The sequence below is a fragment of the Muntiacus reevesi genome, chromosome 6 (genome assembly GCF_963930625.1).
Source record: "Muntiacus reevesi chromosome 6, mMunRee1.1, whole genome shotgun sequence".
NCBI classification, from domain to species: domain Eukaryota; kingdom Metazoa; phylum Chordata; class Mammalia; order Artiodactyla; family Cervidae; genus Muntiacus; species Muntiacus reevesi.
The window spans coordinates 33,779,114-33,797,667 of record NC_089254.1 but is presented as its reverse complement, the minus strand read 5'-3'; the positions used below and the strand labels follow the sequence as shown (position 1 = coordinate 33,797,667).

Sequence of the window (18,554 nt, the reverse complement as noted above, 5' to 3'; positions counted from 1 at the left end):
CTCCTGAGTAAGATATGGTTATTCTCACGCTTAGCTTGACCTGTGAGCACTGAAACTTAAGACTGCTTCCAAATGTCTCTAAAAACTAATTACAGCACAAATTACCACGGGAGATTCGGCATTTTTATTTGTTTTTCAGTAGTAAAAATGACCTGTAGGAAAGGGCCTCAATTATAACTAAACTCGATAATTGGAGATAATTGCCCAATATAATTTGTTTCAATATATTAAAAGCTTAGAGGGATATGGCCCATGAAACAACCCCTTTCCTGATGCTAAAGGATAACTTCCTACCTGGTAAATTGGTCTCATTTTCTTCTTATTCAAGTTTATGTACTTTGAATTAATACTCTCCACTATGCCCCCTTCTACTCCTACAGTGCTTATGTAAATATACTAGCCCCTCATTAACAAGGTCCATTAAAACTGAGAAATTTGCAAAGGGCAAAAATGTTGGGCCAAATCCTGGCCTTTCTCTACACATGAGCAAAACATCCACAGTAGATTAAAAATGTATATTATATTGATGTAGAACTTTTCCTAAACAAAATAATGATTTTGGGATCATTTAAAGGCATTTTACAAGATATAAATATTTCTTCAGGTTACCTAAAAAGCATGAGTTGGTTTATAAATTTTGATATGTAAGCCAGAAAGAAACTCTATATTTTAAATATCAACCTTGAAAAGTGTTCATTCCAAGAAAGGCCAACTCAGCTGTTTGGAGTCCTTTGGCGCATTAAGCACAGGTTTCGATATCCTAGATGCCTTAGGCATTTCCATAACAATAAGGTGTTGCTTTGAAAAATAGACATTATTCCAGGGTCCCTGAGGCCAAGCAAGGTCCTCACTTACATTTTTAAAATAATCAGGTTGTCCAAGAAAGTCCATAATGTAAGTCAGTGGAACTGGAAGTTTGCATTTATTACGATGGCTGCATATCTAGTATTTCTATATGTTATTCTTTTCTCTTTCCCTCTCTTTTTAGATTTTACTATTGAGTACTTTGTTCTTTTACTGCAATTTAAATCTTTCATCTACTTTTTGTTATGAAATATTTCAAGCATGTAGAATTATGTTGAGCAATATATATAAATTATAAATCAACACACAACTTTGTGAAATGCTAACACTTAAATTTACTAGTTACTGCAAATATATGTAGTATATAATATGAAGTTTTTATTTTTTTAGAGAAATAATACATTATTGAAATAGCCAACCTCCTTATTTCCTCATTCTCTTATTTCTTAGGGAAAAATATATTCTGAATATAGTGTTTAACTTTTCCAGAAATGTTTTTTATATTTTTACTGCTTACATATGAATGTATGTATCCATAAGCAGTATCATTTGCTTCTTTCAACTTGAAAACCCAGTATAATTCTTTTTGTGTTCCTATACACTGGGATTCTGTTTCTTTAACACTGTTTCTTAAATTTTTCTTTAAAGATGCACACAGCTCTTCCCCACCTCCATTTAAACTTCTATATCCATCTAGTGACTATACTTCAGTCACTTCTGTAGAACATAGACATTGTTCTCTTTTTTCTATTTAATCTTACAATAAATATTTTTTAAAATGTCTATTACTGCACATGTGGAGAAGGTACTCAAGGATATACTTAATTGTGAAAAATTGGTTCTTGGTGTATGTGTATTTTAAAGTTCATCAAGTATTGTCAAGACACAGTTTTACCCAGTTTCCCCCTCAGGAAGACTCTCTCATCAGGAAGCTTCCATAAGCCTCTTATTCTTCTCCATCAGAGGGCATACAGACTAAAAACCACAATCACAGAAAATTAACCAATCGGATCACATGGACCACAGCCTTGTCTAACTCAATGAACCTATGAGCCATGCCGTATAGAGCCACTCAAGACAGAGGGTCATGGTGGTGAGTTCTGACAAAACATGGTCCACTGGAGAAGGGAATGGCAAACCACTTCAGTATTTTTGCCTTGAGAACCCCATGAACAGTAGGAAAAGGCAAAAAGATAAGACACTGAAAGATGAACTCCCCAGGTCTGTAGGTGCCCAATATGCTACTAGATATCACTGGAGAAATAGCTCCAGAAAGAATAAAGAGATGGAACCAAAGCAAAAACAACACACAGTTGTGGATGTGACTAGTGACAGAAGCAAAGTCCAATGCTGTAAAGAGCAATATTGCATAGGAACCTGGAATGTTAGGTCCAAGAGTCAAGTCAAGTTGGAAGTGGTCAAACAGGAGATGGCAAGAGTGAACATTGACATTTTAGGAATCAGTGAATTGAAATGGACTGGAATGGGTGGATTTAACTCAGATGACCATTTTATCTACTACTGTAGGCAAGAATCCCATAGAAGAAATGGAGTAGCCATCATAGACAACAAAAGAGTCCAAAATGCAGTACTTGGATGTAATCTCAAAAACAACAGAATGATCTCTGTTCATTTCCAAGGCAAACCATTCAATATCACAGTAACCCAAGTCTATGCCCTGACTAATAATGCTGAAGAAGCTGAAGTTGAATGGTTCTATGAAGACCTACAAGACCTTCTAGAACTAACACCCAAAAAAAGATGTCCCTTTCATTATAGGGGACTAGAATGCAAAAGTAGGAAGTCAAGAAACAGGCAAATTTGGCCTTGGAGTACGGAATGAAGAAGGGCAAAGGCTAATAGAGTTTTGCCAATAAAATGCACTGACTATAACACATACCCTACTCTAACAACAACAAGAGAAAACTCAACACTTGGACTTAACCAGATGGTCAATACTGAAATTAGATTAATTATAGTCTTTGCAGTCAAAGATGGAGAAGCTCTATACAGTTAGCAAAAGCAAGACTGGGAGCTGACTGTGGCTCAGGTCATGAACTCTGTATTGCTGAATTCAGACTTAAATTGAAGAAAGTAGGGAAAACCACTAGACCATTCAAGTATGACCTATATCAAATCCCTTATGATTATACAGTGGAAATGAGAAATAGATTCATTGGATTACATCTGATAGACAGAATGCCTGAAGAACTATGGACAAAGGTTTGTGACTTTGTACAGGAGGCAGGGATCAAGACCATCCCCAAGAAAAAGAGTGCAAAAAGGCAAAAGGTTGTCTGAGGAGGCCTTACAAATAGCTGTGAAAAGAAATGAAGTGAAAGGCAAAGGAGAAAAGGAAATATATTCCCATTTGAATGCAGAGTTCCAAAGAATAGCAAGGAGAGATAAGAAAGCCTTCCTCAGTGATCAATGCAAAGAAACAGAGGAAAACAATAGAATGGGAAAGACCAGAGATCTCTTTAAGAAAATTTGAGATACCAAGGGAACTTTCCATGCAAAGATGGGCATAATAAAGGACAGAAATGGTATGGACCTAACATAAGCAGGAGATATTAAGAAGAGGAGGCAAGAATACACAGAAGAACTGTACAAAAAAGATCTTCACGACCCAGATAATCACAATGGTGTAATCACTCACCTAGAGCAAGATATCCTGGAGTGCAAAGTCAAGTGGGCCTTAGGAAGCATCACTACAAACAAGCTAGTGGAGGTGATAGAATTCCAGTTGAGCTATTTCAATTCCTGAAAGATGATGCTGTGAAAGTGCTGCACTCAATATGCCAGCAAATGTGTAAACTCAACAGTGGCCACAGGACTGGAAAAGGTCAGTTTTCATTCCAATCCCAAAGAAAGGCAATGCCAAAATGTTCAACCTTACACAATTGAATTCATCTCACACACTAGCAAAGTAATGCTCAAAATTCTCCAAGGCAGGATTCAACAGTTCATGAACCATGAACTTCCAGATGTTCAAGCTGGATATAGAAAAGGCAGAGGAACCAGAAATCAAATTGCCAACATCTGCTGGGTCATCGAAAAAGTGAGAGAGTTCCAGAAAAACATCTATTTATGCTTTATTGACTATGACAAAGCATTTGACTGTTTGGATCACAACAAACTGTGGAAAATTCTGAAAGAGATGGGAATACCAGACTACGTTATCTGCCTCTTGAGAAATCTGTATGCAGGTAAGAAAGCAGCAGTTAGAACTGGACAGGGAAGAACAGACTGGTTCCAAATTGGAAAAGGAGTATGTCAAGGCTGTATATTGTCACCCTGCTTATTTAACTTATATGCAGAGTACATCATGAGAAACGCTGGGCTGGATGAAGCACAAGCTGGAATCAAGATTGCCAGGAGAAATATCAGTAACCTCAGATATGCAGATGTCACCACCATCACGGCAGAAATCGAAGAAGAACTAAAGAGTCTCTTGATGAAAGTGAAAGAGGAAAGTAAAAAAGCTGGCTTAGAATTCAATGTTCAGAAAACTAAGATCATGGCATCCAGTCCCATCACTTCATGGCAAATAGTGGGAAAACAGTGGAAACAATGGCTGACTTTATTTTTCTGGGCTCCAAAATCACTGCAGATGGTGACTGCAGCCATGAAATTAAAAGACACTCACTCCTTGGAAGAAAAGTTATGAACAACCTAGAAAGCCATATTAAAAAGAAGAAACATTGCTTTACCAGTAAAGGTTCATCTAGTCAAAGGTATGGTTTTTCCTGTGGTCATGCATGGATGTGAGAGTTGGACTATAAAGAAAGCTGAGCACCAAAGAATTGATGCTTTTGAACTGCGGTGTTGGAGAAGACTCTTGACAGTTCCTTGGACTGCAAGGAGATGCAACCAGTCCAACCCAAAGGAAATCAGTCCTGAATATTTATCAGAAAGACTGATGCTGAAGCTGAAACTGCAATAGTTTGGCCACCTGATGTGAAGGACTGACTCATTTGAAAAGACCCTGTCCTGGGAAAGATTGATTGTGGGAGAAGGGGACGACAGAGGATGAGATGATTGGGTGGCATCACCGACTCAATGAATATGAGCTTGAGTAAACTCCAGGAGTTGGTGATGGACAGGGAGACCTGGCGTGCTGCAGTCCATGGTGTCGCAAGGAGTCAGACACAACTGAGCGACTGAACTGAACTGAATATTGTCATATCCCTCTTCCAAGATCCATTTGTACTAATATATACACAAATGACAGGTCTGTGAGCTTCTGAAGCAAAAAATTGTTGTTTACATTTTCATCATCCTAGGCATGAGTTTACTGGACTAGCAAATCATACAAATGCAGGTACCAAGTTGTGTGGTTATAGATGTTTTTGATTCTCAAATGCTAAACTTCTGTCTCCTTTTTTCTCAGGATCACTCCCAAGTCTTACTATAGTCAAACAAATACACGTGGAATTTTTTCAGTTATTAATCTTAGGTTGTATTTTTATTTATAATAACAGCTTGGGTATGCTCTTTAAGAGGACCCTATATAATTTTTTCTCTTTTTAAAATTTTATATATACACATTACCATAAATTCTCATGTTTGAAGCTTGTCAAAGCACTCAGAAAACTTGGCATTTCTTTATATAACATCCCTACAAGTTATTTCATTACAGGTTTGGGATATTATAATATTATCTATTTGCAAATATAAAATATCCTACATGGGTGTACCAAATCAATAAGAAATGTAATTTTCTCTAAAAGAAATTCAAGTAAATTCTTTATAAAACAAAATCAGAAACCTCAACTAGGCCTTTAAAAATTTAAATTCATACAGTTAAGCATACAGATGACTATTTTTAATTTTCACTTATAGAATGGTAATTAGAAATCTTAAAAGTTGTTACTTGAGTAGTAATATTAATTCAGTCTACTCAAGTCTAAATTAAATCACAGTAAAGCTTAAGTATATAATTATAATGATTGGGAAGAGAAAATTATTCCTTTTTCTTCATAAGGGAAATTATCGCATACTTACAGTGCAAAATATATCTACTAAAATTTTTTAGGAGATATTTTCCTTTGTATTTGATTCAGTGTGATTCTATGTGTAAAATTTGGTTATCATGTTTAGGGTTTGAAAACAAAACTTGCACACAAACCAACATTCTGTTTATAACCATAAAACACTAATGTTTGTATTTTATTATAATACAACCAAAATATACATTTAGCAACTTGCAATTATTTTAGATTACAAGACTACATTTCTTTTAAAATAGCAAAACTATAAATTCAACATAGATTGCTAACCACTTACAATTATTAAGAATTAAATTACACAATTAACTGACTGATTTTTTGCCCTTTCCCCCCAAATCACCTATTTCAAACATACCATAAATACTTTAATATGACAAAATATTTAAATGAGAGGTATAAATCATGTATATGTTCCTGTCTTTGCACTGTCAATGTGTCCAATCTTGGAATTTAGATCTTTTTTAACCTCAAATGTAGATTTAATTATTTAAATATTGTCATTTACTGTGAGAAAAACATTTCTATAAAAACATTTTAAATATCTCATTTTTCTAAATTTTCCATTCCCAATAAGGCTAATGAATTCCAACATTTTGTCCAAGACAAATTGGAAAGCTGTTTCAGCTTTCATTTCCACTTTTATTTATGATATTTCACGAGATATATTTAAGTTTTAAAATATCAGTGTTTAATGCTCTTGTTCAATTTAACATTATGTGGACATCTGGAGGCTGTCTAATTGTCCTTGAAATTTTAATTTTCAATATAATGTAGAAATGCAGGCACTGGCAACTGTAAACTTATCTTTTGCTTGAGTTTATACAATTCAGCAGAAACAAAAGTTAATAATAGCATATAAAGAACTGAAACATGGACCAAAGGACCAATTCAAGAGTAAACCCCTTTTGCAGGCAGCATATTGTAGGTAAGCAGTACTTAGCTAATGGATTTGTGAGGTATGGTGTGAGTTATAATTCTTTCACTACTGTTGTGGCTTTTGCACATTTCTAATTTTCTATATTTTCCATTTCTTAAATAATTTGGCTGATTTTCAAAAAATTTTTTTAATAATGTGAATGTGGTGTTTTGAGCTCTTTGGGGAAAAATAGGTTCTACATTAATTATTTAGACTATCCATTTCTAAACAAACTTAAAATTCCCAATACATTGGATGTAAATGAATGCACAGTCAGGATTTAGCAGCATGAAATTCAAATTTAGCTGGAATGAAATTCAAATGATGAATATGCAAGTCAGAGACAAGTATTCAAACACGGGGGTAAAAAAACCCATAAAACTAAGGCTAAACACAGACATTTTAAGACCTCTCCATAAAAAGCTGATTTTTTAGCAAATTTAAAACTATTAACTATAATTTTATTTTGCATTATTTCAAAGAAAATTTGGTAAAAACTTTTAGTGGTGAGGAAGTATACATTGTGTCTTATCTCTAGACTTAATATATTCACACTGTTCCCCTAAGTGTTAGGGGCACTTTGCCCCTACACTTAAAGTGTAGGCAATTAAAAAATTAAAAAATTAAATGTAGCAGCTTAGATGTCTTATTTTTATAAATATACATAAATCTTTGCCAATAAAACTTTTATTTATTACATGACTTTTTTACTAACAATATTTCAAACATATTTAAGTCATTATCATAAAGTAATAGATTTAGATCCAAAGCAGCCATTAAAATTTAGCTGTCCATCAAAATTTCTAACTTTTTTCTGAATAAGAAAGAATTAATTAAAAAATGGCTTGGACATTCATATTTTGATGAAAGCCAAATTTATGTTCACAAGCCAATCCTAACAATTGAGTTTCATATAATTCTCTCAAAGCTATACATAATTTGATCATTACTGTCTAATATACACATATTTGGAAATCTTTTTAAAAAACATACTCATACTTATATGCTTTGAGCTTATTATGAGTTCCCGGAAGATTTTAAGCCAGCAAATCAATAGTTTCAAACACTCTTGTTAGCAGTCTGATCTTGCTTGAACTATTCTTATGGATTACTTTTTAATAGAGTGACTTGTTCTGGTTCACTTTAAAAAAAATTATCTTCCTTAAGTTTTCCTTATAATAAAACATCTACAAATGTTTATAAGTATCCTATCAAAAGGTGACTTAACATCATAGATCAGTGTGACTTCTTTGAGTAGGTAAGCAATGCAAGTACAATGAGTGTAAGAATGTTTTGAGCATAAAGCCAGGAACAGACATGATACTGAACTCTGTAATAAGTTGCCTTCTCAGAGGCTTTTACTTTCAAGACACGTACAATGCATGAGAAACAAGCAATGTCTGCTATTTAGTTTTCTGAAAAGCTGCCTTCTGTATGAGGAAGTGACTAATTTTTCATTTCACACTAAAAAGAGCGTGAAAAGGCAAAACAGAAGAAGGCTAAGGGTTTTGTGTTGTGTGAAGGAAAGGTGAGTCCTTCTTAAACAGGCAGGAAACATACCATACATATTCAGAGGGAAGGTCAAATTGGAAACATTTGAAAGTGCTAACAAAACGTGAAAAATGTTAATGTGAGTTTGTTTTCTTTACATGCAGTAGACTTATTTATTATTAAATTACTAAAACAATGAGATTATACAGCATATAATCTCAGAAATGCAGAAAAGGTTGTGAAAAGATGTCAAAGAGTTAATTTAACCCTTTCCGTTGTAAAATTTTTTGCATTTCGTTATTTAACAAATACATAGTATTCCCACTCCCCACGACTGTTGTCTATCTAATTCTATCTCTCTATATATGCATATATTGTTTTTTTCCTATTCACTCAAATAAAATCTAGTAATTCATTATTTAGGAGAGAATAAAGACACTAAATAGAAATAATTTATAGAGTATGATGAAATTTTTAGAAAAAAGAGAGGCAGTACACACTGAAATTCCATTGGTTGTAAATAAATTTGTGTTCTTTCTTCCCATGATCCTTTAGAAAATGTAACTTTTCCTCGACTTTTGCTTAGTTTCTTATAATCTAGAGTTTTTGTTTTTTTTAAACAGATAAATTACAAATTGGCAGCTACTTATACTCCAGTGCATAAAGCCACATTACCTTTCATCCACTGTGTTTGTGATTGTTCTTCCTTTTTATGGGGATAGGAGTTTCCCCCAAAGCCAGAATTTATGGTTGTCTTTCTTTCTCTTAACAAATCCCATCTGCGTGCCCTTCCATTAGGATGCAGTATACTTCGTGATGTTTTCTTTTATTAAAATGCTTTCCCACATCCTATTAAAATATTTATTAAGCATTCTGTCCCTATATAGCTCAGCATATATTCTAAAAACACATAACTGTACACCAAGCTCTCTCTGTCAACCTGTTATCCTGATAAGTCACAAGGAATCCTGGGAGGAACATTTATGCCCTTCAGTAAATCAATGCTGCAGGACACTAAATTGTAACCCCTGGGGTCTGAAAGGAGTAACGCACCTGTCCAAATTTCCAAACCGTACACCAAGAGCAAATGGCTCACTGGGAAAGTTCCTGTTGATACTGTGAGCCGTATTTTGCATCTTCCCTCCAATCCAACCACCAGGTAGCCAGTTCTAAAGTGGAATGATATATCCGTTCATAAGAACATAAAGCAACAACTGCATGGTAAACTCCATGCTTAAAGGCCATGCAAAGGACATAAAGCACCTTATTTCAATGTCAAATCTGATGCTTTCTTAGCTCAGTTATTTACATAATAATTCAAAAACTCAGAATATAAAACATTTACAAGTGTAAAGCCCCTGTTTTGAGGATAATTCTGATACTTTGCAGGTATAAGTTCTAGTTCTTGGAAAACTGGTTCAGATGAATGATTCACCCTTACTAATGCCATATCCACCATATAGTCTTGTTCAGATTACTGTTCTTGTGCTTTAGCAAAACTCCATGGAAAGCTCTATTGAGTTAGTATAAGGATGAATAAAACAGACAACAGTGTTTTTGCAGGTAAAGAGTTCTTTTCATTAAATTAAATAGAAAACTATGTGGCCACAGCTCTGGGAAGTTCTTCCAGGTCTCTGTGATGTCTCCGATTTCGCTTCTTTTTCATTTCCTGCATGTGCTTCCACTTCGGGCTGCCCTTGTTCCGCTGTCTGCGCTTCTCCCGGTGCCACATCTGCTCACAGTACTGGTCGAGGCTGAAGTTTGGGCTGCTCAGGATTTGGATGTAGTCTTTGTATCTCAACCTTGACTCAGCCAACAGATCCTTGACCCGCCCCTCCTCATGCTCTGCCCTCTGGGTGTTTTCCATCTGCTCATTCTCAATGACATTCAAAGTCAGCTTCACTATGGTGTGGATAAAAGTGTGCTCCTGTGCTTTGCAGTAATACAGCCCAGAGTCCTTCTTCTGCAGACTTCGAATCAGTAGCCCATATTCTGTTTTGATGATCCTTTCATCGGGTTTTACCTGCAGAGTTGAAAAAAGGTAGGTAATAAATGAGAGCCAGAGAGGCTGCATAGTTTTACTTAGATGAATCCAAAAGATCTAGTCCCCATCTCTCTGTCATTAAGCATAATACTGTCAGCCATCGTGAAAGAGAGTGAAAAATTCAACTCAAGTAGCTGCCCCCAGATCGGTTGCATCTGATCATATCTAACTGAGTCTTTGGAATATAATTAGTTTTTCCTCCCAATCTACAGATAGGAATAAAAAGTCATGAAAATGAGGTAAACCTGGAAACTATCAGCTGACCATCTTTACAAGAGATTTCACATACTAATAGGTATTCTAAGAATACCGATTTGTGTCTGAATTTTAGAACTAGAATGTAACATTGGTAGTCACTGTGTACAAAAAGAGCTTTAGTGCACACTACTACCTATCATGTAGAGGAGAATGATGATTCTGAAAGTAATTTACTCTTTTTTCTAGATATTGCCAAATAAATGAGCTGAATAGCACATGGAAACTATAAGTGGTGACTTGTTAAAAGTCAAGTTGAAAGGAATGGAGGACACAGTCTTTGGGATGTTAGAGGTGTAACTGAGCAGGACCATACAGTCAGAAGGTTAGCAACATTTAAAGCTGAATTTGTCTGTTTACTATGAATTGAATTTTGATAGTGTGTGTCTGTATGATACTTTAGACTATGTCATCTGTGAAAATACTTCTCATACCTCAGCATACTATAACATTGTGATGTGACCTCGAGTGTGAGAAAGCTCAATGAACAGAAAGAACCTCCCCTGGAATGTGATGCTCTTTGCCCTTTGAAGCAATAGTACAGAAAGACAATTCAAATGTTTAATCTTGCCTGGCCCCCAGTCTGGTGTGAATAGTGAACCTATCTTCAATAAACTAGAGGCATGTTTACCAACACAAGAGCCCTGTTTAATGTGGAGTATTGTTGAGCGGGCTCGGCACTGAGTGGAATAACGACAACAACAACAAAGAAGTCTGGAAGATTTCCCAGTTTACACATCTGCCCCTGTATTGTGGACTTTGAGCTGATGGAAATCAAAGAGGCATCAAGACGGCTAAATTAAATTTATTCACAGTGGGTGGACTATACTCTGCATCTTTATGTGAAAAATATGTAGGAAAAAATCCCCCTATTCTGGAAATATGAGAAAAGGAAAAGAAACATCTCTGGCTACCAGCCCAGTTAGCTCACAAGTATATGGCCAGCCACCCTCTGTGCCAGAGAAGTGCAGCTGGCGGGGTACCACACGAGGCCAAAGGCAGGTCACAGCTCAGATCCCTGGTTAATGAGGCTGAAGGGTCTCCAGCCCTGCCTTTGCTCTGAATCCACACCATCAGGGGTTTGCTTGTGTCCCTTACTTTGCCTATTTGGTTGAGCTGATGTGTAGTTTTTTTTTTCCTAATGGATTTATTCTAAAGGCCCAGACATTTTAAAATGCTACTGTAATAAAACTCATGTTGAATTCATTTACATTCTTAGAAACTACAGAAATCTCCTGCCTAGGGTAAAAGTTGAATTTGAATTGGTAGAGCTTTAAAAGATTAAATAAAAATAACAATCTCAAATTTAACATGTACTATATTTTATTTTGTTTTAAATAATTTTATTGTAGGAATCATTTTTTAATTTAAATACATCTTAGATCAAGAAACTGAAATTCTGACTCCATAGCCTAGGTTCTGGTTCCTTTCTGCTCTACTTCCTATGACTACTCATTTATCTTCCCTGATTGGTCTCCCATTTATCAAGTTGGTGACACGGCATATGGTATATTTGGGAGGGGGACTGGTTAAAAGTAAAGCTCTTTGAAGGTTAAATGTGAAGTATTATTAGAAGCATCATAGACTACTGCTATTCTGCTGGAGAGGTGATGTTCTGAAGCTTTACTTCTGTGATTTAATGGAAAATGGCCTGTGGCTATTATTAATAGCAAGATGATCAAAGCGGGTGACTTCAGTTACAGTTCATCTTTGGATTTTCTTTTCTAGCTGGTATTCTTGCTAATTTTTTTCTTAATTTATCTGTTTTAATTGGAGGATAATTGCTTTACAATATTATGATGGTTTTTGCCATACATCAATATAAATCAGTCATAGGTATACATGTGTCCCGTCCATCCTATCTTGCTAAACTGTATTTAATGTGACTCTTAGAGATTGTTGCAACTCTGACTCAATACTTTTTATTGTTCTTTTCAAGCTTCTCACAGGAAGGAATGATGACTTTGTGATTTCACACATATTACACAACACTTTATCATTATTTTTGCTATTCTTGTTTTGTGTCCCGTTTACGTTATTTTACTCTGAAGTCTGGCCCCCTTCCCTCCTTTCCAGTCTACTTCTGTCCCTACAGGATTCAGGGTTTCATAAACACCTGGCATTTCATTACCCCATAGCGGTCCTTCACTTTTCCTTTCTATGATGGAATGCTTACATTTTCTTTGGTTTTTGACCTACAGATAAAAAGTTTGCTTTAATAAATTTCTTTTTGGATTTATCTAAATTCTATGAGATAATTTAAGGGATTTTTTTTTCTCTTCCTAAAATTTCAAAAATATGCCTTTAATAAAATGGTATCTCTAACAAAACATTTTTAACTGATAAATTTTCATAGGATTTTTGCAATCTAGAGATAGAAATCTGTGACCCAGAAATTAAGTGGTTGATTAACACTTGCCTCCTTCACATTCTCATTCTCTGTAATGCTTTCATTCCATGCTGGAATAGGATGCATTATGCAGACTACATCTCGACAGTGAAATGTCAGCACAGTCAATTTAGAAAATTCAGCTCCTGTACAAAGAGATAATGTAATCTCTGGCCACTGATTTAAACTCATAGAATTTTCTCCACTCTAGTGATATGTAAAAGCTGCTCAGCCTTACAAATCAAAACCACGCTTGAACTGGGGTCGACTATCCATTTGCCTAATGTGAACAAGGATAATATATCTGGCATTATTAAGTGTGGATCTTCAGTGAAGGGCAATTCATTTAAAATGAAAAGAGAAACATGGAATGGGACAAAGGACAGTTAGGTATTAAGCAGCAGGCGAAGGTCAGGGACTTGATTCTCTGATAACAGCAGCCTAATGGTAACTCCTTTGCAGATAATTCACCTGTCAGCTCTTCCATAGCTAAAGCATGTGTCTTCGAAGTGACTAGGGCTTCAAGAGTATTTCCCGTCAACAAACATAGACGAAGACATTTAAAAATAGTGCTGAGGCAACTGGCTCATTATTTAAAAGAGAAAAAAAATAAAATGAATACATAACTCATTCTTGATTAATATCCTGGAGTAAATGTAAATATAAAATATAAACTGTAATTGTAGGGACTTCCCTGGCAGTCCAGTAGTTAAGACTCTGTGCTTCCATTTCAGGGGGCATGGGTTTATCTCTGGTTGGGGAACTGAGATCCTACATGCCATGCAGTAGGGCCAAGAAAACCCAAAAAAACAAAAAATTGCAATTGTAAAAGTAAAATCACAAAATGATGAGAAAATATATAATGTTTTTATTGGGGAAGGAACTTATAAGCACAAGTGAGAAATCATATAAATCAACAGATGTGTCCAAATGTGTGTGTTATGAACACACAAAAGAATTTTAGAGATATAAAACATAATAAAAAGTTACTTATGCATAATGTTAAATGTTACTATCTAAATATATAAAGAGTTTATTAAAATTTTTAAATGAATGTATCAACATAAACTAAGCAAGTAATAGGTAAGGCAATTTGCCAATATGGTGATTTTGATGAGAAATTAGCAGTATACAGTTGTTTATCCAAAGCTGTAAGAATATTAAAGTCTTTAACTCTCTTATTTTACATTTAAGAATCTGTCCTAGAAAAACAGACAAGTAGGGAAAGATTTAGCTAGAGGAAAATTGATTACTTTAAGAGGTAACACAAGCTATTTAAATAAAACATGGAACATGAGTGGATGATTGTGGCATCAGGCTAGCAAGGGTGTGGGACAGGAAGCATGTAATAAAATTGAATGGCAGGGGAACTTGCTGATAGTATAATCGTTAGTAGGAAAAAAACCTGAAATAGAGATCAAAATATATGTGTGATTAGCTACACTTTGTGATCTCATAGTCTTTTATACGTTACTGTAGTTTCAAAACCATTTATATTGCTTTTATAATAAAAGCAACAAAAATAAAGACCTACAGATAGAAACATACAAACATTTGAAGGTGTTTTTAAAATATTTTAAAAATCCATGGAAAAATTACTATCACAAATGGCATATTATTTATTCAGATCTCAAAAGTTCAATAGAAGCTTGGGGACTGTCAATTAACTTACTGGTTACAGCATAAACATCATCAATTTCAGGGACAGCTCTATAAGAAAGTCAGCAGACAACTGACTCATGACCTTCCCAACAGCACCCAACTGTGAAACAACTCGGCAAGGAAATGTTCTCCTCCTGGCAGAGAATAACCTGGTGACAGCCTCTGTGCCACAGGGGATCCTGGGCCTTCCCTCAGGCTTTTTTTCTTTTTTTGAGTGGAGGAAAGATTTCAAGCTGTGACCTTCTTGGTAAAGAGCAGAGGGTATCCTGCCGGGAAAAATGCTTCAAATCTAGTCTGGATTGTGTCCCTTTCCTCAGCTCAGGAAGCAGTACTGCATATCCTGGACAATGTACAACTGCCTATTTACAAAGATAGATGAAAATATCAGTTGAAGCATTACAGCTAAAATATTTTAAGTATAATTCAATAAATACACTATTTCTGCTCCATTGAAATTTATGGAGTTTGGTACCACCATGACTGTATGATAAACCATTAAAATGTACATTAAAGTAATGCATAGGTTTTTCTGGAAACATAAAATATACGAATGCAAACATGCATAAGCAAATGTATGTATCTATAACTGGCAGGGCACCCCAAGCAGAGTTCAACATTTTTTTTTTAAAGTTAGATTAAATTTGTCATGGAGGAAGAAAATCGTTATTAAAAAATTATATTTAACTGAAAAGAAATCATCAAACTTTATTGACTAAAATTAAAAATAGTTATTTGAAATATTCAAAAATAAAATATTGTAATTTAACTAAAAGAAAACCTGCATGTTAAAAAATTCAGATTAATGTCCTTCCAATATCTCATGGATAAATAATAAATGCTTTATATCTTGAATTTAAATCATTTGTACATCAGGTAAAACTTTACTGTATATTGGTAAACAATGAGACTCTTAAACACTTGGTATAAATATGGATATGCCATATTCTTAAAACTTCTGAATGTAATAGCAAGAGTCAAGTTTTCTAGAGAATTTGACATAAGGACAATTGTTTGTCATATTTGACACGAGGACAATTATGACATAAGGACATGAGACAATTATTCCCTTAGTATTAAATATGTGAAGGGTCAACATTTTGATAGAAAAATTATTCTTAGATGAAGAGACTAACAGCTTCTTAGTTTAACAGTGGACCATACCATAAAAGTTGGTTCTCTGGCTCCAAGGTTTCTCAGCCTCAGCACTACTGACATTTGGGTGGAGCTGGATAGTTCCTTATTGTGAGGGATGGAGCACTGCCCCATGATTAGCATCATCCTTGACCTCTACCTACTAGACATCAGTAGCACCCTCCCTTCATGCAGTCACAACAATCAAAAATATGAATACTTTGGGAGCAAAACTGCCTGAAGTTGAGAACCATAATTCCACAGTAATGTTTGACTGATTACATTTTCTATTTAAATGTTTATAGAGTTAACAAGAAGGCTGATATTTTAGAGGACATCTGGTCCTCCTACTTATATGGCAGAGAAACTGGGTGCTAGAGAAGTCACCACCTGCTCAGAAACCCTCAGCAGTCAGGGTGAACACATCATTACTGCTACTTCCTATTTCACACATCCTCCCAGACAGAGAGTGTCTGCGATGTTATATGAATTATTTTACACTTGTGAGTAATCCTCTGCTTTGAAATTCACATTCTCAGATTTTTTTTTTCATTTTATTTTGACAGGAACTTTTGCATTTATTTTATTTACCTTAGAAAATTTTGGCCCATGGGATTTCAGTAATATTACCAAAGAGTCATCACTCAACTCACCTAATTCTGACCCTGTGTTCATTCCATTACAATTACATTATCCTTAATTTAATACTGGGACTTTCAGATTTCTAGATTATCACTGATTTCTCAAATACTGTCATTTAACCTGTTTCATGATGTTCAAATAATATTAATATACAATTTCTCAGACTACCCAAACTCATCTCATTAAATTCAGTAACATATATAACTTAGCTATCTCACAAAATCTTTGTAATATATTTTAAACACATATATGTGTTAGAAACACCAAAACAGGGGAAAGTCACAAGTAGAGCAACCATGTTACTTTTCCCTCTCTGTTGATTTAATTTTAATACACTAGAGTGAAAAGGTACAGTTGTCTAGATACTTATCCAATGTATTCATGTGATGATATGATAAGATATATATTTCCATTTTTGTACAAACTTGACATGTTTCATTTTTAGTCTAAACTGAATACAATGTGAGTTAGAATTTAGTCATTGTGCTACTGTGAGGGAAAAGTCTCATTCTTGAACAGGAATTGTTCTAAAATATAGAGAGTCTATGAAAAACAAAAAGTTGAGGAAGCATCATGTACATTTTTTTATTTGTCTGCTTCTAAATGTATTTTATTAACACATTTGCATTAAATTGGGCTATTTGTCTCTCAAAGGCATTGTTACCTTGGATACCAGAGTATAAAATTTTACTTTCCTTGTTATCAAGTAGTGATAAGAGCTGCATTTGGCACTAAAAGTTGAACATCTTCTCTCACAACCTAAATTTGATGTAAGTTTTACACTCTTCCCTCAAGGTGATCTTTCTTTGATGACCATAACTTACCTCTTCTCGATGTTCATCTCCTGACCGCTGGATATACCACTTAATAGATGCTTGCTGGGATTTAGGTATACATTCCAGAAAGGTTGAATTAAATTCAATGCCAAAAATCACCTTTTCATCAGCAGCTTCATGACTAATGCCTGGAAAGCAAACATGGAATAGGAGATTAACCTTGACCTGATTTTAAAAGCAATGGGAAAATAGACTGATTTAGAACAGATGCCATGAGGGAAAGATTCATATACATTATTAAAGAGAAATGAAATTCATAGCATAGTATTTGTTACCTGAGAGTAAAATACTAATAGATTAATTTTTAAAACTTTGTCCTAGCATTTCAGTTTTTATTCTTTCATCAGTGTATTAACTTTTGCAGTTTCTTTTTTTAAATAAGAATTCACAAGATATAATGAACATTGAGCCGCTTTGAGTTGCACTGAATAAACTTCAACATCTTTTAACTTTAAATCTTTTAATTTGTAGAAAATATAACCAATTTTGTAGATAGTTCTGCAAGAACAACTTACTTCACCTTTAAAGAGAAATTCATTATGAATTGGTCCACAGAGCTGACCACAAACCGTATGTTATGACCATATGACATTTCAGTATCAGAAAAGTAAGTGCACTTCTCTATACTTGATGAAATTCTATGATGACACTAATACAATTGGATATTGTAATACTCTGAATCAGGATATTATCTACCCCCAAAATGTTCTCTTTTATTCAAAGAGGGATATTATAGCCCCACACGCATCTGCAATGACAGTTAACGGGAGGCTAAAGGATCAGTCTCTCAGACACCTTCTTCTCGTAAATCAACTGCACCATCTGAAATACATTCCATCCAGAGTAGCCAAAGGCTGTGTCCCATGTGTGATCTAAGATCTGTAGCTCAAATTTGATCAAATAAAAAATGACAGCTTCTCAGCCTGGCCCAAACATGCACTTTTTCAACATATATTCAGATGTCTCAATTCTGCAGATGGGCCCACTTAGCATTTTAGGTATAAACCAGAGTAAGGCTTAAGGGACCTAAGTGAATCCTAAATCTAAGCACCCTGAATTATCAGCAAATGGCACGAATGCACATGCATCCAATAGTTAGGTTTTTTTCCTAGAAACTTCTTTTGAACTTATTTGTGCCTTACCAGCAAAGATTAAGTCAAGCATGCTGACCCTATTATGAATTAACCTTATCTAACCTTCAAAACGGAGAAGGTGATGGCACCCCACTCCAGTACTCTTGCCTGGAAAATCCCATGGACGGAGGGGCCTGGTAGGCTGCAGTCCATGGGGTCGCTAGGAGTCAGACACGACTGAGCGACTTCACTTTCACTTTTCACTTTCATGCATTGGAGAAGGAAATGGCAACCCACTC

At 35.0% G+C, this 18,554-nt stretch overlaps 1 protein-coding gene across 2 annotated transcripts in view; it reads right to left on the bottom strand.

Moving 5' to 3' along the window:
* Positions 1–5,960: 5,960 nt before the first annotated feature.
* The window catches only part of SEMA3D (semaphorin 3D), a 230,602-nt gene continuing 218,008 nt past the window's right edge, over positions 5,961–18,554 (bottom strand). For both annotated transcript variants that reach the window (XM_065939525.1, XM_065939524.1), the window contains exons 17-18: positions 17,171–17,310; positions 5,961–10,246 (exon numbers count right to left, since the gene is read on the bottom strand). In XM_065939525.1, the coding sequence (XP_065795597.1) occupies positions 9,821–10,246; positions 17,171–17,310 (566 nt within the window). In that variant the 3' untranslated portion in view covers positions 5,961–9,820. The remainder of the gene's footprint in view (positions 10,247–17,170; positions 17,311–18,554) is intronic.